At 55.0% G+C, this 19,487-nt stretch overlaps 1 protein-coding gene across 1 annotated transcript; it reads left to right on the plus strand.

Moving 5' to 3' along the window:
• Positions 1 to 1,712: 1,712 nt before the first annotated feature.
• FAM43A (family with sequence similarity 43 member A) lies at positions 1,713 to 3,942 on the plus strand. Its single transcript, XM_039557194.1, has one exon. The coding sequence runs from the start codon at positions 1,956 to 1,958 to the stop codon at positions 3,777 to 3,779; it is 1,824 nt and encodes a 607-aa protein (XP_039413128.1). The 5' UTR covers positions 1,713 to 1,955; the 3' UTR covers positions 3,780 to 3,942.
• The last annotated feature ends 15,545 nt before the right edge of the window (positions 3,943 to 19,487 follow it).

The following is a 19,487-nucleotide window of genomic DNA, read 5'->3' on the forward strand; positions in this document are numbered from 1 at the left end:
AAGAAGAGCACATTGAATGCTACTTGGAGATAAATCAGCTGTACAAACCAAAGTCCTTCTCCCTGCCATGCAGTGGGATGGCAGGAGCTGTCTGCCACAGGCTGCAGCATAGCACATAGTCCCTCCTGCCCCCCACACCAACAGCAGCATGGGGGCTCCCAGTGGGCGCCCAGCACCCAGTCTGCATCAGTGCTGAGAGCAGAGATCCCCCACTGCAGCTGCTCCTGGGCATTGCATCCGGGGCAGACCTCAGCCCCTCACCTGCCCTCCTGTGAGGTCTCAGTGGGGTTTTCCCAAAGAGACAGAGGGCTTGGTTCAGCATGGTGCGGAGCCCAAATGTGCATCCCAGTGGGTGTTGGGCTTCACGCAGAGGGGCCTGGCTGGTTTGTCCCAGCCCTGGCCGTGCCACAGGTTGTGTGCACTGACTGGTGTGCACCCAGCCCATGCAGCTCTCCAACTGAAGTTTTCTCATTGGAAAATGGGAGCATTAACACATTCACTTCTCAGGGCAAGCAACAGCCTTCCTAACACTGTCAAAGTGCTGTGTTAGAGCTGCTGAAGACAGGAAATGCAGCATGTTACTGACCCACACCTACCACTGGCCTCTGGAAACCATGGCTGCATCCAGGCGTCCCCTGGTACCAACTGTGGCGGAGCAGTCTCAAGGGATGGTGCTGACCACGCTGCCCTCCAGTGGGGGGGATTTTGGAAATACAAGCAAGTGGGCAAGTGCTTTTTAATAGTTTGATGATGATCACTGTGGTTACTTGCAATTCCCAAGCAATCTGCTAGATGGCATGATGTAATAATAGTAACAACAACAACAACGATAATTATCTACTGGTTTAATTGATCCAAATTCTAGAAATGATTTGTCAAATAATTCAGGCAGGTGTTCACATATTTTACTGCACGAGTACGTACTGTCCCACTTTTGTCGAACATTTATCCAAACCCCGATGAAGTGCCATTATCTGCAGCACTGGAATTTCTGTTCTTTCTGGCAATGATATGATACATGACACAAGAAGCTATAGTAACTAACAACACAGAGACCAACTTTCTCATTATGTCTGTGAGTGTACTCAGCAACAAGAAATTACAAGACAACTTCTTGTTCTTCGGCTGCTGCATATAAATATGGAGCAAAGGATTACTCATACATAATAACTAGTATTTGCTGCAGGCCCTTCATCTCTCAGGGCCGGACTAACCAAACCAAAGGAAAGATCATGTTGCAAGAGCGGGACTTGTCCATGGCACACCCTGGCCGGGCAGGCAGCTGAGGCTGGGGCTCTCCCGGCCGTGGGATCTCCCAGAGCATATGGTCCCGCAGTGGCCTTGGGATTTTTATCGGTTTAAGGGGGTTTTGGGCAGACGGATCCCGGGCGGTGCCCTCTCCACTCTCCCCGCCGGTGCTGACGAAAGCTGCAGGAAAGCGCTATGGCCCCCACCCTCCGAATGTGGCCGTGGGGAGCGCCGTGGGGAGCGCCGTGGGGCGCACGGGGGTCCCCGCGCTTCCGCGCCAGCGCCGGCACCGGCGGGTGTGCCCCGCTGGGGGCCGCGCTCCGCTGCGAACGGGGAGGGGACAGTGGCTGCCCGGCCGGGCTGGCACCGCCCCGTGCCCGCCCCGTGCCCGCCCCACGGCGCGGCGGGGCCGGGGCCGGGGCCGGGGCCGGGGCGCCGCGGCGGGCGGCGCAGAGCGGCGGCGGCGGGCGGGCGGCGAGCAGCGAGCCGCCGGCTCGGCGGGCCCGGGCAGCGGGCGCTCCGCCCTCGGTGCGCGGAGCCTCCCTCTCCGCGCCCGCGGAGCGCGGCGCCCGCCTATATCTACGGCCGCGGCGGCCCGGCGCCCGCAAGGATGTGAGGCGGGCGGGCAGCCCAGCCGCCGCCGCCGTGGCATGCCCCCCCGCGCCCGGAGCCGTCGGCGCGGCGCCTAGCCGCGGCTCCGCGGGGCCATGCTGCCCTGGAAGCGGAGCAAGGTGGAGCTGGCGGCGGGCGAGGCGCGGCGGCAGAGCAAGCCCAAGGGGTACGCGGTGAGCGTGCACTACTCGGCGCTCACCTCGCTGGCCCGCGCCTGCCCCGAGAGCGCCCTGCACCGCGTGGGCAGCATGTTCCGCTCCAAGCGGCGGAAATTCCGCGTCACCAGCGAAGACCCCACGTACACTGTGCTCTACCTGGGCAACGCCACCACCATCCAGTCCAAAGGTGAGGGCTGCACCGACCTGGCCGTCTGCAAGATTTGGAGCAAGAGCGAGGCGGGCCGGCAGGGCACCAAGATGAAGCTGACCATCAGCGCACAGGGCATCCGCATGGCCCACGCCGAGGACAAGGGGCTGCGCCGGCCCGGTCACCTCTACTTGCTGCACCGGGTCACCTACTGCGTGGCCGACCCGCGCCTGCCCCGTGTCTTCGCCTGGATCTACCGCCACGAGCTGAAGCACAAGGCGGTGATGCTGCGCTGCCACGCCGTGCTGGTCTCCAAGCCTGAGAAGGCGAAGGCCATGGCCCTGCTGCTCTACCAGACTTCGGCCACGGCACTGGCGGAGTTCCGCCGGCTGAAGAAGCGGGACGACGCGCGGCACCAGCAGCAGCAGCTGGTGGGCGAGCAGAGCATCCCGCTGGTGCCGCTGCGCAAGCTGCTCAACGGGCAGTGCTGCTACAAGCCGCCGGTGGAGCGGAGCCGCAGCGCGCCCAAGCTGGGCTCCATCACGGAGGACCTACTGGGCGAGGAGCAGGAAGAGCGGGCCATGCACTGCGACTGCGAAGACATTCTGGAAGCGCTGGGCGAGCCCGAGGGAGAGCTGCTGCGCCCCGGCAGCGGCCGCGGCGAGAGCCCAGAGCTGGGCCAGCTCCTCCGCGACCTGGGCGAGCTCAGCCTGGGCAACGACCTGCGCTCGCTGCGCGCCGACCTGCGCGTCCGCCGCCTGCTTTCCGGGGAGAGCACGGGCAGCGAGTCCTCCCTGGAGAGCGGCGGCACGGACGGGGCCGCCCCGCCCGGGAGCGACGCCGAGCAGCCGCCCCCGGAGACCCCGAGACCGGCTGAGCACTCGAGCCCTTTCGGGCGTGCCGCCGAGGCGCACCGGGTGCCCTCCGGGAATGCACGGCCCTGCCGGGGCATACCGATTCCTTCTGACCCCTCCGGGAGTTCTCGGTCCCTGCCGGGCGTGCACGGCCCCAGCGGGGCGTACCGGGTACCCTCCGGGAATGCACGGTCCCTTCCGGGCGTGAGCGGCGCCGCAGGGGCGCACCGGGTTCCCTCCGGGAATGCGCGGCCCCGCCGGGTCGCACCGGGTTCCTTCCGGCCTCTCCTGGAATGCACGGTTCCTTCCGGGCGTGCACGGCCCCACCGGGGCGCACCGGACCCTCCGGCCCCGCCGGTTCCCCGCGGTGCCCTCGCGTCCCGCAGCATCCCGGGGAGCGGCCGCCACTCCCGTGCCGGTGCCGGTGGCTGCCGGAGCCGGGCCCCAACTCGCCGTGGCCCGAGGAGGGGAGGCGGCCGCGGGCTGTTTACCTCCGGCTCAGCCCTTGAAGATCTGCCAAATTCCTGGAATAGCTTTCCCCGGGGAGGGCGGCGGGAGGGAGGTGTTGCGCCTTGTTTACAGTCAGAAATCTCACATCCGAGAGGGCCCCCCGCTGTTTTCTCCATTAAAGTCACTCCATCGTGCTGTCGTGTCCGAGAGGTTTGCACTGTTGTGAAGTTGGGGTTTTATTTTTATTATTATTTTAAAGTTAGACCTTTTTTTTGGGCCTCGGTCCTGTCCCCGGTCTCAATGCTCTAGATCTTTTGCTGTGCAAAAGAAGACTACTTGTGGCTGTTCACCTGTACATAGGGAAATGTATGCAAGTACATTTTGTTATTTTTAAGAACACCACCATTGCGATCTCCTCTGTTTGCACATATGTGAAGAAAATAAAGATAATGGTAACTTAAAAGAAACTGGGGTCACTGTGGCAATTTGGCCTCTGTGTGTGGATTCCTGTAAGGAGTTGGGGGGGAGAGATCCCTTGGGATGTGTTATAGGTGCAGGAGAGCACTGCACAAAAAGGTGGTTTCAAGCATCAAGCGTGATTCCCAAGCTGGCTGGGAATGTTACATTACGGGGAAACACACTGGGCGCTTAAGGACTCTTACAAGACACAGGGATGAGGTTTTCTCTCTGCAGCCTCTAACCATGGGCAGGAAAGTGCGAGAAACCTCGTCAGGGTACTCTGGCTGGGTCCTAGTCTGAGGAAACCAAACTGTGGGGCCCTGAGGCTTCCCTGGGGTGATCTGTCCCTCGCCTGGGCACTGGGGATACCGCACAGCTCTCATGTCGTCTGCATCCAGGTGCTGCAGCTGGTCCCTCGCTGCTCACAGTGCCAGCCTGAGACAATTTCATAACCTCACCCAGGGTAAGCAGCGAAGTTGATTAGCCACGGGACTGCCGCGGTATTTTTAGCTGTAAATCTGTTTGTAAGTGGCAGGCTCCCAGGGCAGGAGAGATGTTCCGGTTTCATTTGTCCCCAAGTGGAGGTATCAATTAAGAGGTAATTAATCTGGCATTTCTGATGTCTAAATGTTTTCCACTGTGCCTGTGCTGCAATCGGTGAAGTCGCAGGAATGTCAATGAAGAGCCCAACCAGCTGCCAGGGCCAGGCCACACTCCTTGTGCAAGGAGCCCGCCTCGGAACTTGTAAATACCTCATTAAAACCCATTGCAAAATCTGCCACCCCGCCAGCGAGACTATTGTCTCAGTATGAGTCAGTCAGAGGAGGGAGGTACAGTGGTGTGGCTTTCATGGGAAGGGGTAATCGGGAGAGGGAGGAATCCCCTCAGAATGGGCACCTTCGTGCTCAGGTGACAGTCTGCCTGTGACGGGCAGCGAGATGCAGCAGGTGATGGTGGCCACTGCTGGATTTGAGCGCGCTCAGGCTGGCACTGCTGAGACACACCTTGCTAAAGAAATAGTGTCTTGCTGCTTTTTCTCAGGCAAAGCTCCCTTTGCCTTTCCCGGGGAGGGAAGGGTCGTGAAGGGGAAATGAAACACCAGGGAGAGCTAATCCCAAAGTGCTTTCCCCAGGATGGGGCTTGCCAGACTGCCTGGCTGGCAGCAGGGAACGTTCAGTGCCCTGGGCTGAGGTGAATGCCCCAGGTCTATGCCCAGCTCTCTCCCGGGGCAGAGGGAACAGGCAGTGCTTGGAGCAGGGAGCAATACAGCACCTGGGGAGCAGAGCCGGCACGCCAGGGGAGTCACGGGGGTTAGTTAACAACCCCGCTTGTTGAATGACCTGGTGGTGTTTGCTTTACATCCTCCGTGTGTGCTTAAAAGTGGTTAATGGCCTTAGCTTAGTCAATGCCTTTCCTCTCTCCAGAAGAGCCATCATGTCTGCAACAGTGAGAAAAGGTTTTTATCACACGCCAGAGCTTAAAAGCACAATTCCCTGAACAGCAGCAGCAGCAGCAGCAGCTAGGGCCTGAAGTATTTCCCCTTGAAGCCATTAGCAGGGCTACTGTGCAGTTTCCTTAGAGGCCTGTATAGATCATTAGCTGTAGTCCAAATCCCTTTGTGCCTGGGATATTTTGGTACTAGAACTGTAGAAAAAAATGTGATATGTATGTCTGCAGTGCTGGTGTGAGGTTATTCATGTGTGCTTAGCTGCCCTGCCCTCCCCATAGCAGCATGCCTGGGTCTGCAAATGAGAACAAGTGCATGTGAGGAGAAAAAAGTAATTTTATTTTCCACACAGCAAGTTTGAAGTACCATCTTCCTAGAAAAAGGAGAGGAGGAGAGAGCGAGAACTTCTCTCCAACAGATTTGAGTAAAAGGCTGAGCTGCTGCTGTTTTTTCCTTTTAAACAAGTAGCTGCTTGCTAAGCTGAAAAGCCTGCTGCCGGCTGATGGGCTTGTGTGGGGAGGTGCAGCAGGGCTTTGGGAAAGGCCTGCCCCCATGCCTAGAGGACAAACTGCTCTATGGTCTCTGCTCAGTGACAGGACTGCTGCCAGCCCCTGTGCCAGGGCTGCTGCCCGCTGATAGTGTCCCACCGAGTGTGGCACAGCCCTTGCTCGGGCTGTTGGCAGAGACACGTTCCCTGTCGACCAGGCTCCATCCATCAGCACTAACTCAGCCTTACAGCTGGGGATGGTGAATCAGCCCCTGATGCAGTGGAGGCGTGAGGGCTGCGCAAAGAGCAGCACAGGCTCTGAAACTGCTCCCCAACAGCCGGCAGCCCCATCCCACTGCTGCTTTCCCAGGGACAGGCAGGCAAAGGGAGAGCAAAGGCAGCCTGGTAGCTCTGCCAGTAGGTTTGAACTGTGTGGGAAGAAGTCAAATGCAGGAACAGATGTTTGCAGAATTACATGTGAAGCACTGCTATCTGCCCCTGGTGAAAACCAGTGCCCTGCCTGGGCTTGGTGGGCCAGCCAAGGAGGTTTCCAGCACAGCAGGGTTGAACACTGAGCTTCACACATCTCTGACCTAGCAGGCAGTGTGGGATGACTTGGCCAGAAAATACCTATAACAAACATCACAACACCAGGAAAAGCAGTGATCCTGCTCTGAACCTGACACATGGGGCTGATGCTTTGGCAAGTCAGGTGCTGCACCAGGTGCCTGAGGTTCCCCAAGTGTGTTATGGCTAAATAGAGCATGTGATTATTCCAGGCAACAATGATGGCTCCCAGAATATGAAGAGATTAAGGAGAAAAGAGCCCTTTTTGCTAATACTATTTATTGACTGTGTATTTGCTGTTGTACTACAGATTTTCTCCTGAAAATGAGGCTGAGGGGGGGCCACACAAATCTGGAAGTGTTGGCAGGATGCCATGTACAACTTCTTGTTTTTCTCTGCCCTTAGCATGCCCTTCTCCCATCCTCAGGTCTTCCTCATCCACAACAGGAAAAAATATCATGTGCAACCAGAAAAATTACCCAGTGGTCAAGTGGAATGAGCCAAGTCATGAAATGACTTTTAGCCTAGACTGTAGTACTGATTTAGATTCAGAATTATTTGCAGTTTAGTTTGGAGATGTGCCTTGCACAGGATACATCCAGTTTGCCTGACCAGGGGTGATGATGTGGGAACTGCTGGCTGAGGGGCTGTTTTGGACTCCTGGATGTGAAATCTGCTTGAATGGCACCAGGTTAGTGGTGAAAACCTTTTCCTTTTTGGGGGCTACAGGCAATACTTAGTATTGAGTACAACCTTGGGACAATTCCAAGTCACCTTCAGCACACACACTGTGATTCACAGAGAAGCAGGAAGACGTCAGGATTTCCTCCTCGGCGGTGTGTTGGAGAAGAGTAGCTGACCTGTCCCACTGCTGTTAGTCTTTCCCAAGGCATCACAAGTGTCCCATTGCCCAATTCTTGGCCATCACACCAAACCCTTTATTATTCAGCGGGGAAAAAATCCCCAATTTCAGCCTGCAAGGAAGGCACAGGGCTGGCAACCTATCATCAAACTGTCCAAGGGGTTGTGGGTGACAGCACTGCACAGCCCTTGGTTTTCTTGGGTGAGGGTGGGCAGGGTCCCACTGATGATGAAAAAAACTTGTGTGCTGCAAGCATGGTGCAGTGCCAGCCAGCTATGCCTCACCTCCTGCTTCTCCTGGAGCTGGGAAGAAAAAAACCCTGCATTTCCAAGGTCAGCAGCAGCCCCAGCTCCCGCAGAGCTCATGTGCTGTGAAGGCGTGTCCCCCTCCTCACCCCAGCCGCTGGTAGCAGCAGGGGCTGTTTTCCCCAGCAGCTGGAAGGAGATGATGTGCAAGGACAGGAATGTGAGGGCAGGCAGCCAGGGCAGCACAGGGACAGCGTGGGGTCCCAGAGGCCAGGCCAGGTCGGTTCATCCGCGGGGCTCAAAGAGCCCCATGGAGGAACTGAACTGATCTGGCCTCTGAGGTTCTGCTTCTCTCCACATTTCCATCACCCACCCCAGGCACCTCCAGCTTGCTGCCTGGTGCCTTATAGGGGTCTGAGTCTTGGTGAATGCCTGGCAAGGTATGCATGAACTGGAGGGAGCAGAATTGTCTGCTGCTACAGCCCAGCAGGAAATCAAAGCTATGCATTCAGAAAACCATGACATTCCCCCTTGCCGGTGGGGGCTCTGCCTGGCGGGAGGGCTGAGCACTACGAAAACACTTGGAGAAACAGTTATATAATGAAGGACAAGGTCCCAATCCAGCCCTTGGCTCAACAAGGCAGCTCTGCAAGGAGCTGAGCTCCAGGCTGCAGCTGCCCAGCACCCTCCAAGATCCAACCCTGGTCACTGCAGTCCATGCTGCTGCTGAGGGCTGGAGGTGGAGGAAAGGCTGCAGAATGCTTTTTCCCAAGCGGGGTGATGTTCTGCTTGCTCAGACTTGGTAAGCCAGAGCACAGCTCCCATGTGTGGGTTTAGATCAAGCCCCTGTGATGGTAGGAACTGGGCGAGGTCTGGGACAGGATAGCCCAGGACTGGTGAAGGTCAGGGTCTGCTAGCTGCAGGCATCTAGGCTTTCATGCCACTGTCCAGATGTCTTGGACCCAGTGGTGGCGCATCGTGGTATACATCATCTGTCCCTATGCCCCTAAACAGGGGCATATGTCCTCAAACATATGTCCTCAGCTCGGTGGGAAGGATCCTGGAGAACTAGTCACAGTAAAGGGCTTTGCCTATAGAGCTCCTCCCTTACTGTCCTGCTCCAAAATGGGAAGCAGCTGGGCAATCTGCCTCCCGCAGCTGGTCCTGCTGCCACCCCACAAAGAGGGGTGACATGCTCGGTGTCGCATATGGGTCTGGAAATCCCTGCTGCTCTGGCACAGGCAAGCAAGGGGGGACACAAGGAAGGAAAAGGCTCTGGGATGGAATTCATCACTCTTCCCATAGCACCGTGAAGTTGCACGCGGTCTGCTCGGACCCATGAACAAGCTGAACTGTGACATTAATTAGAGCTGACAGTGTTCCTGGAGGGAGCTGGCAGAGCAGCAGCACCAAAGCTGCTGCTGCTGGGTCTGTGTGCTGAGCCAGGCCCTGCACCAGGCTGGCCTGGCTGTGCCATGGCCCTTGAGTCTTGCCACAGTGGGATCTGTGCTCACTCCAGCTCCAAAGATTACGGTGGGAGGTACACCCTCAGCCCCAAGGGACAGGAGAGGCAGTGCCCAAATCCAGCCCTGCTGAGCATTGCTCTGCCCTTTTCAGGCAGCCCAGACTGCAGCTGGGCACTGCCTTTCCCAGTCCTGCACACTTCCCTCTGGCTCTCCCCTCTTATTGTGGCTCTTTGCCCCCAAAGTGCTCAGCCCTCAGCACCACTATTTCTCACATAGCTCTTTTCCCATCCCAGTTTGCTGCTGAGTAGGAACTGCCATGTGCTGCTGTTTCACAAATGCCATTGAACTGGAACACAGTGCAGGCACCCTGGGGCAGGGAACAGTTAGGGGAGTTAGGATGAAAAGTTGATATAAATAATTTGGTAGCTCCTGTAGGAAGATTGCAATTTAGCTTAATTATCATAATTACATTTTCAATCTCTCTGCTAATACTTACGAAACAATAGAGTCAAGTGTGAATGCAGATGCCTGCATTTCCTACCAGTGACTTCTCATTCTGCTGCTTGAAACAGGTCCATGGGGATGCTGAACCAGGCATCAGAGATGGCAGGTAGGGAGGTGGTATTTCCCCAGCACCTTGTTTTGGGCATTGGGATGCCTCATTCCCCTCTGGCTGGCACAGGGATTTTAACTTCAGCTCCAGGATCAGCAATATGGTTGTCTGAAACCCACTTTGGTGTGGCATCATCTCTTCTGCTGGAAGTGGAGGAAAATAGTCTGGAAATATTTCTTTCTGAGCAGGGACACCTGCACTTTCTCTACCCAAGCTGTGGTCGATGACCCCCAGAGGCAGCTCTATCCGTGTCCGTGGTGGCCCAGGAGATGAGACCAGCGCAAGCAGAGAGCCAGGTCTAGACAGCTACTGGCAGGAATGTTCATTTGCAGTAGCTTGTCAAAGCTGAGTGTTAGCGATAATGACTTCTGAATATGGCCAAGACCATGTTTGCCCTGCAGCCTGCTCCTGCCTTTGTTCACCTGGGAAGAAATGGATGCTTCTCAGCAGCAGAGGCAGGTCCTGGGGTCTGTGCCCTGCCCACTGCCTTCTCTGGGGTTCCAGGAGAGCCTGACCAGAAGGTGTCTTGCCAGGGCCCCGGCAGCAACAGGCACCATGGCCAGGAGGAAAATGAGCAAGGGGAGGGTGCAGCCACAGAGAGCAGAGTATGTGCTGCCTCCATCATGCACAGATGCCTGAGGAGCACCCAGGGCCATGGCAAGTCCTTCCCCATCCCACCATTTGCCTTCATTTGAGATGTAGCACACAACACACAGGTCTCTGCCCTGCTCTGCCCTTGGCTCAGCAGCAGCAATTCCACCCCATATCCCAGTGTCCCCCCAGGCATCCCCAATACTGTCACACTGATCAGAGCAGGGCTGGGGCAGGTCTATGAGCTTGGGCTCCCTCAGGGCAGTCTGCTGCTATCCTTGCAGGTGACACTGTGTCCTGTCCTGCTTCCCACCTGCCACAATGCTCTGGCAAGTTGCAGGATGAGAACTGAGCTGCTTATCTTTAGTGCTGCTCTGATCTAATTTTACTTTCTTAAGCAATGCCCAGGCTTTAGAGAGCATCTTGTAATGGAAAGTCTCTGCATGGCAAGGAGGGGATCCCTGCACTAATACAGCAGTTATCCCACATGTACCAGTACAGCAGTTATCCCACACACCAGTACAGCAGTTATCCCACACACCAGTGCAGCAGTTATCCCACACCAGTACAGCAGTTATCCCACACACCAGTGCAGCAGTTATCCCACATGCACCAGTACAGCAGTTATCCCACACACCAGTACAGCAGTTATCCCCCACACCAGTACAGCAGTTATCCCCCACACCAGTGCAGCAGTTATCTCACACACCAGTACAGCAGTTATCCCACACACCAGTACAGCAGTTATCCCACACCAGTACAGCAGTTATCCCACACACCAGTGCAGCAGTTATCCCACACACCAGTGCAGCAGTTATCCCACACCAGTGCAGCAGTTATCCCACACCAGTACAGCAGTTATCCCACACACCAGTGCAGCAGTTATCCCACACCAGTACAGCAGTTATCCCACACACCAGTACAGCAGTTATCCCACACCAGTACAGCAGTTATCCCACACACCAGTGCAGCAGTTATCCCACACACCAGTGCAGCAGTTATCCCACACCAGTACAGCAGTTATCCCACACACCAGTACAGCAGTTATCCCACACCAGTACAGCAGTTATCCCACACACCAGTGCAGCAGTTAACCCACACACCAGTACAGCAGTTATCCCACACACCAGTGCAGCAGTTATCCCACACACCAGTACAGCAGTTATCCCACACACCAGTACAGCAGTTATCCCACACACCAGTACAGCAGTTATCCCACACCAGTACAGCAGTTATCCCACACACCAGTGCAGCAGTTATCCCACACCAGTACAGCAGTTATCCCACACACCAGTGCAGCAGTTATCCCCCATGCATGACTTTGCTGCTAAAACCCTCTGGCTGCAGCGCTGGCCCAGCGAATTCCTAGCAGAGCATACAGCATGGTACAGCTGTGTAGGAGACCCTAAAATCCACCAGGGTCTGCTGGAGCTGGTAAAATCTGCCTCCTCTCTGGACTCCCAGGCCAATCCCATAAAGACCTTTTGGTTACTGCTGCTTTGAAGTAGACTGAACCCCCTGGCTCTTCACAGCTCTCACTGCTGTTACCAAAGAGAGAAACACCAAGGAAACCAAACCCTCCAGGCTACCACCAGAGAGGCAGAGGAGCAAGGACCACTACAGGCACAGGGTATTGCAAGGGCCTGTTGTGCAGCAGTAGTAAGACTGAGAGTCCTTATTGCACCTCTGGGCTAACCTAGAGGTGAGGTTCATCAGCCAGGCCATTGATGTTCATTCTTTCTGCTCCCCAGTCTGGGCTTCCAGGACTTGAGACATGACCTGAACTCAGGTGCACTCCATGGCCATGCAGCCTCCCTGTGAAAGCAGTTTCATGTACACTTTCACTCACGCTGCCCCTCTGTAAGTAAAGCTCTGCAGAGAGCTATTTCAGGACCCAACATGACTCTCCCTGATGTCAGGACCAATTAGTTATATCCTGCAAAGGAAAAAAAGTCTGCTAAAGCCAGCTCTGGTGGGACAATGACATTAAGGTGTTCCAGGTGCTCATCTGGGTTCCCCAAGAGAACCAGGAGCTAAACATAGCCCTGGGAAAGTGGCAGGAGGGGGTGGCTGCTGTCCTCTGCACTGAGGTCTCCTAGGGCAATAATCTCCTGTATGGGTCATCCCTTCTCTTTTGTCCTCTGACCTTCCCTTGCTCTGCCCTGGGGAGAATATAGCGCCTGCACTAGGGCTATAGCTGAGATCAGTCTGGGCTCATCTTGGTGGGCTTAGTTCAGGCTTTATCCCCCTCACCCAGGCCATCAAATCTCACTGTCATTTTCCAAGGAAATACCCATTTGAAGGAAAAAGAGGAAAAAAATAATTAGTCAAAATAGTGAGAGACAGAGAATTTTAGGCATTTCATATTCTCATTGTCCTCCCCCACAATAGTATTATCCTTCTCTAAATAGATGCTGAGCTGAAGACATAACAACACCCTACTTCCCCCAAATAGCTCGAGTGAAACAAATGCAGGAAGTTTGAAGGGGTTGGAGCAGACCTGTGGTCAGACAGGAGCCTGGGCACCCCCGTGGGCTCCTTGGGGCCACGGGGGCTTCACAGGACTGACAGCTGAGCTGCAGTGAGCCAAGATCTGGGGTCTTGCCCTCTGTGAAATAGGGGGTGCTGCCCTCGCACTGCAAAAGAGCTGACATGGAAGGTCCTGGCCATCAGTCCCATGTGTTTTCCTGGTGCTGTCCCCTGTCCCTAGGAAAGCACCAGCAGGGCAGCCCTGAAGTATGGCAAAGGCAGCAGCAGAGACACAGACTCCACAGCCCATCACAGCTCGGTCCTAAAAGCTGGTGGCAGTGGGCTGGCCTGTCTGCTCCTGGCACAGCCCACTGGGAGCACCTGCCGGCCAGCACAGCCCCGGTGCCAGTGCCTGCCATGGTGTGAGGGAAGGACACCAGTGTCCCCTGGTTGGGTGCAGCTGAGTTCTGCCGCTGGCACCGGTGCCTGCTGCGTTTGGGGAGCCCTGCTGCTCCCACTGTGCCATGCGTGGGGGATGGGGACATCCCAGCCCTGAGCAGCTGCCACAGGGAATTGCTTCATATGGGGGCTTGAGGTTCCCCAGTGACACCTGTGCGCTGTGGGGACAGCCCTCCCTGCCCTCTTCCCAAAGCAGGGGTGACATTCTCTCTCCCAGGCAAGTGCCAAGCCCCACCAAGTACCTGGGACTGTGCTGGGACCCCCGGAAGGAGCTGTTTTATCAGGACCAGGGTTAACACTTGCGAGGGCAAAGCCTCTGGCAAGAGCCACACAGAGACAGGCAGACATGGTTTGTCTCCGGGGAAGAGGCAGCCCCTCCAGACAGCATCTGCCTGCAACCTCTGAGAGCCTTGACCCCGTTCAGCTCTAGAGCAAGGCTCAGTCGCTGCTGCTGGGAGTCACAGTACTTCAGCAAATTTTCACAATTGTCTTTAATGTCAGAACCAGCAGTAAGGCACTCGGAGGTGCAGTTAGACCTCCCCTCCCTGAGGAATACGGTTAACTGAAACCCAGGCACAGAGGCAAGGAAATTGCTGGATGAAGTAGTTTGGTAATTGTGAAAAAGAAGAACTTGTTTTCTTTGTCTTGCAACAGCAAATTGCACAACATGACCTGCAATGGCTTCAGCTCAGAAGGTTTTCAGGAGGAGGTTGTGGGTTGATTTAAAATCCAGACAGTGAGGAGGGAAATGATTCCGAGCCTGCTATGAACCGTGTGGTATCCATAAGGAATGTGGCAGTGGGTGACTGAGGTGGCAGCAATTGTGTTTGGTTTGCTATTCAGGTGCCCTACCCTACATGGGTGAGCTCTCCTCTCCTGTCTGGGGGCCACCTCAGAGAGGACGTGGCTCAGCCTCAGGGCTTGCCCGTGTTCCCAAGGCAAGGTGAGCTAACGGCCCATGTATCAGAGATGCATTAAGCAAGAGGAGCTTTTATGAGCTCATTTTGCTGGGTTGTTTTAAGAACCATTGTGGTGATGATGACTTTTAGCCCTGCAACATAAAAATGCTCTTTGTCAAGGTGAAGAGATACTCTGCAAGTCAACCCAAGGTGGAAGGAGAAGAAAAGTCACTAGGAGAGGTCAGTTAGGATTAACTGCTTGTCCTGCTGTCATTTGCTATGTACTCCAGGCCCAGACATGAGCTGGATGTGCTAGGTGCAGGACAAAAAAATAGAAGACAAAAATAGGTAGTGCTGAGAGGAACCAGCATCAGATACCAGAAAGAGCCCAGGCCAGGAGAGCAAGCCCGATCTGACATGCCTCTCCTTCCCCTCTTTGATTCCTTTCCTCCCCAGGTGCTGCTGCCTCATCCTGGCTTTGTCATTCAGACACAACCGGGAATGCTCCAGCTTGAGGCAAAGACCACTGACACCTTACATTTAATTCAGCTCACAGAAGTCTACTGGGTGCTAAGAGGAAAACGAAAAAAATAATCCCATAAAACCTTCCATCTCTGTTTTGTCCCAGTTTTAAATGGTAAAATCTGTGCTTTGTTCTCAGCTATTGTTGCAAAATTGAACCGCTTTCAGCCTCTCACCTTACTTAACCGTGGGCTGCATCCACACAGAGCTGCTGAGTGCAGCACAGAATGAAAGCCCTTGCTTGGCCTAGAAACCTGGAATGTGTGAACCTCGTTAAAACGCACACAGGGAGCTGGGCTTTGAAGTGGAGTGGACCAAAAGCCAGCAAGCCCCCAAAGGATGCTGTGTGGCTGTTCCCAAGACGAGGAGCGCGCTTCCAGCTGAGAGACATGCTGTACCTGACAGTCCCATAATGCCTCCCGATAACAGCCCTGGCTGAGAAATAGCTCAGTGCTAGATGATGCTCTCCAGAGACTGATAAAGGTTGCTGACTCTCTGCAGCATCCCAGCAGCTGGCTCCTGCCTGGCCACACTGCCCCTTGGCTCACCAGCACCAGGGCCTGCCTTGAGTACCTGCAGCACCCTTGTCTGATGAGCACTGAGTTTTGCTCAGCTGGGATGAAGGGAAAACATATTCGGTCCTGCAAACATTGCAAGCACATTAGCCTGCCCTGGTTCTCGGCCTCCCTGAGGAAGTCCAGCATGCAGAGCTGCCAGGATAGTGTTTCCCTTTCTTTTTGGAGATGTGACCCTGGGAAGGGAATGAGCTCTGTCACCGCCTCCAGCTGGGAGAATGCCAGTGCTCAGCAGTGCCAGCTGGTGACTTCCTGGCATCCCCATGTCCTGCTCAGCCATGGGCTGCACCCCCCTGGAGTCTCTGAGGCTGGGGATGCTCCAACAATGAGACCTGAGGCCACTCCAGCCCCATTCCCAGCCCTTTACATATCATGGTGCTGCTGCCACTCTGAGCTGGCTGTGGGGTGCTGCCCCCCAAGTCCTCCCAGGTCTTCCTGCACCCAGTGGCAGGTGGCTCCTGGAGAAGTCCTGGCCTCAGCCAGGAGCAAGATGGTTGGTGAGCCCTGGATATGGGACAGCAAAGGTAACTGCAATCTGCTGAGTTCCTCCTGCCATCCAGCCGGATCCATGCTCTTGGCTGCTGTGCAGAATCTCTTTGCAAAGCTGAATGGCTGCTGCACTTCATTTCCCAAGTGGCCACTGTTTATCAATGAACAAAGTGAGCCATTGCCCATGAGAGCAGTGCTCACCAGCAGTTCTGCACAGCACAGCAACCTGCAGTGCTGGAGAGTCGAAGTCCAGAAAACCATTCTCCTATCCATCCATCCATCCTCTCTCTGCAGAGAAGGCAGGGATGCTCCTCCTCTCAGCAGGTAATATAGGGAGGATAATTCATTTATGAAGTAATTTAGTGTAATTCTTAGTTATTAATACTGTGCTTTCTATTTTTTAGGTTCTGTGTAATCGTTCCCCTGCTCTGACTCATGCTGTTCCAGGGAGTAAGAGCTGTGCACTGTATTAGCACTGCCTGCAAGATGCATGAGCTCCTTAGCTTCTGCCTGGCCTGGCTGAGGGGACCCTTTCCCCTTCTTTCCACACCAGACCTCAACCTGCCCCTGCAGTGCAGCAGGAACAGCCTGATCTCTGTAACCTGCCCCTACTCATGGCCCTGGGCTCCTGCAGCAGCACTGATTTCTCTGCAGTCACTCTACAGGGGAAGCAAAAAGCTTCCTGGTATCTGTTTTATCTGTGTCCATCTTAAGCACTGGAGAAAGGCACTAGAGCTCAGTGGAAGGGTAATTTTTTTCTTTTTACATGACTGAAAGGAGAGTTACATATGCAAAGCCATAAAGTGTGTCTGATGCCCATCTGCTCTTGTTCACCCACAGTACATTTCAAATAGTGTCCCAGATCAGCACCATGGGGGCCTGATTTGCACCCAGAGATCTTCAGAGAGCCCAGGCCTTCCCCCTCACCGGTTTGCTGTCCAGAAGGCCCAATGCATTGCTCCCAGAGGCTGGGCAGACAAAGGCTGTGTGTGAGCAGCCTGGTTTCTGACTGAGACTCCAGCTCTGTGACAGGGCTCCCAGCCTCAGCCCCTCCATTCCAAGGGTTCATTGAGTTGCCACTATCCAATCCCTCCCCTCAAGGACATGGCATTTTGCTCAGTCACAACTCTCAGATCTTCACTACAGGTGATGTATCCCATATTGTGGGGGCTGGGGGGTGTGTTACTGACACAACAGCTCTCATCATCTGACATCTGCAGTGAGATGACAATGTTTCCACAGAGTCCAGCACAGCATGTTTGGTTCACTGCTAGGGCTGCCTCAGTTTTCCTTCTAGGTGGCTGAGCCAGGAGCCAGCACCCACATCCCTCTGTGCTCCCTCCACGGGACTCTGCCACTCGTGCACGTTCCCTTTGGCTCCTGGATTCCATCACCCTGTCTGTGGGTCGGGGAACCATGACCCACACCAGCCACCATGTGCAGAGACAGCAGAACTTGCAGGGATGTGTGGGGACAGTGAGGCCAATGTCACCCTGCATTGCCACCCTCTGCCAGCCCTCTCCTTGGCAGGGCCTGGAGGCAGGGGATGCTGTGCCTGGGGCTGGCATGTGTGGCAGCTGGAGATGTTTTAGGTAGCTGTCCAGAGGGTCTGCTGAGCAACCAGGTTTCATGAGTTATTTATAAGCTACGGGAGGGAAGCGGTGATAAATAATACATTGGCACTCTCACATTCTGCGTGCATGTGTCTACAGATAAATATTTCATTCTCCAGGAATACACATAGATGCCTGTTGATAAATAAAAATTGGAAAATATTCTATTGGATGGTTTTAAATATGACTGTCCTCTTGCATCTGAAGAACATGGTGTACCAGGTGTACAGGACAAAGATGCTAATTTCCCTCAGCAGAGGCTGCCTTAAATGTATCACTGCAGCACACTGGGCATGGTGCCTAGTGTAGCACACACACCCCAGAAACATACAGCCCTGGATTTTCCTTCCGCACCATTATTTAACATCACTTTTGTAACAACACTGTTCAAGCAGCTTTTCTAATTATACCTTGCGCCAACTGGGCTCAGGACACAGCTGTCAGCCTTCTAAATATTAGCAGAGAGACCCAGAAGGCAGCACATTTCCTCTTGTAAGTGTCATTGGAATTTGCAGTGTGCTCAGGCATGACTGGTGATGCCAAGCTTGTTACTGCTGTTTAATTAGGCAAATGGCTTCTCCCATTGGAAAAACATGAGATACTGAGTGGGATGTGAGCAAACCCATGGGTCCCACCAGCCCTGCCAGCAGCATGGAGCTGCCATGTGCTGCTTCCTACACCTCTTGGGGACCCAGAGCGCTCCTGGGCTTGAAGGCAGCTGGAGGGAGATGCAGCCCTCTCCCCAGGGAGCACTTGCCCTCAGTGCTTGCTGCTTGGAAAGCCCCAAAGCCCAGGACCCAGAGCCAGCACCCACATGCAGCTTTGGCCTCTGCCAGCCCAGCACCAAGGGTAGGTGAAGGAGTCATTTTTCCCCTAAATATGGTTTCTAGAGCACATCGCTCCTGGCTGTCTCTGAGTGCAGTGCTGGAAGTGGATTTAACAGGGTCATTGTTCAACTTGGCCTTCGCAGAGAGGGCTGTGGGCTGCAGATGCCCTGGCAGAAGCCTCTGGCACAGCCTGGGCAAGCAGCACATGCCAGCAAACAACTGAGTGCCAATCATGCTGTGCCTGGCTGGTTCACCAGGAGACGCCTATGCAACATATTGACACATTTGGAATTTTTCCAGTGGCTGGATTTGGCTGCACTGACTTGTGATTTTTTATGAGTAACCCTTTTTATTCCCAGTTATCACAGCTGGGTGCTGTGCCATGCTGGCTCTGGTCCCAGCAGTGTGCAGGAAGTTCCCAGCACCCACCACACCATGCTTTGTGCCACCACCCAGAGCAACAGCGAGGGATTTCTCACCTGGAAATCCCAGGGACTGGGCCAGGCTGCAGCAGCAGAGCTTGGCGGGGAGACTTTGATCGCCAGCCAGGGCTTGTCCCCATCAGCGGTCCCAAGCAGGGATGCAATACATCAAAGGGCAAGGAGGAATAGCTCCTGCTGAGCACAGCAAGGCTCTGTGCCACAAGAGACTGCCGCAGGCCCCTGGGAAAGGCAAGGACAGGGAGCCGCTGCCCCAGGGTGGGGAGGCTCAGAGCAGCTCAGAGGAGCTGTGGGGCAGATCCAGGCTCAAGGAGAAAAGATAGAGAAGATAATCCAAGGAAGGGAACAGAGCAAGGAGGCAGTGGAGGGAAAGCCAGTCAGGAGGCTGGTGGTGGGCCTCCAAGAGCATGTCTTGTGCTTTCTGGAGCCATGAGACACCAAGTCTTTGGGGTTTGTCTGTAGCAGTCCTTCTCCTCATCCTCATCCTCTGCTAGGCTCCCTCACTAACAAAGCTGTCCATCCAGTTGGCAATGAAATTGTAGCCACGTTTCTTTCTTGGCTTTCCCTGATGGGCATTTTATCCCGGGCTCCCCCAGGAAACTGCTCTGCCATCCAGAGGAGTTAGAACACATGAAACTCCATAGGGAGCAGGGAAGTCCTGCAGGGTGCAGGACTAGTCCAAGAGGTGCTGCAACTCAGGTTTTGGAAACTGGATTGCCAAGGGGACACACCTGACAGTATACTGGGGGATGCACAAATCGCCCCAAACCTGCCAAGAACCCATGGATGTGGTGGTTCAGGATTGCACCTTGCAAAACATGACTCGGCAGGCAGCGGGGAGAAGTGCTTTGATGTCGTGTCTGCCAGCTGGAATTACAGCCCGGTCCGCTCTTCCTTTAGGGAGATCTGCATCCCTGGGAGGAGGCTTTGAGACAGGAGGGCACCACTTTAACTCTAACAGGGGCTGCACTGCCTGCTCTCTCTGAA

This window comes from Corvus cornix, chromosome 9 (genome assembly GCF_000738735.6).
Source record: "Corvus cornix cornix isolate S_Up_H32 chromosome 9, ASM73873v5, whole genome shotgun sequence".
In the NCBI taxonomy this organism is placed as follows: Eukaryota; Metazoa; Chordata; class Aves; order Passeriformes; family Corvidae; genus Corvus; species Corvus cornix.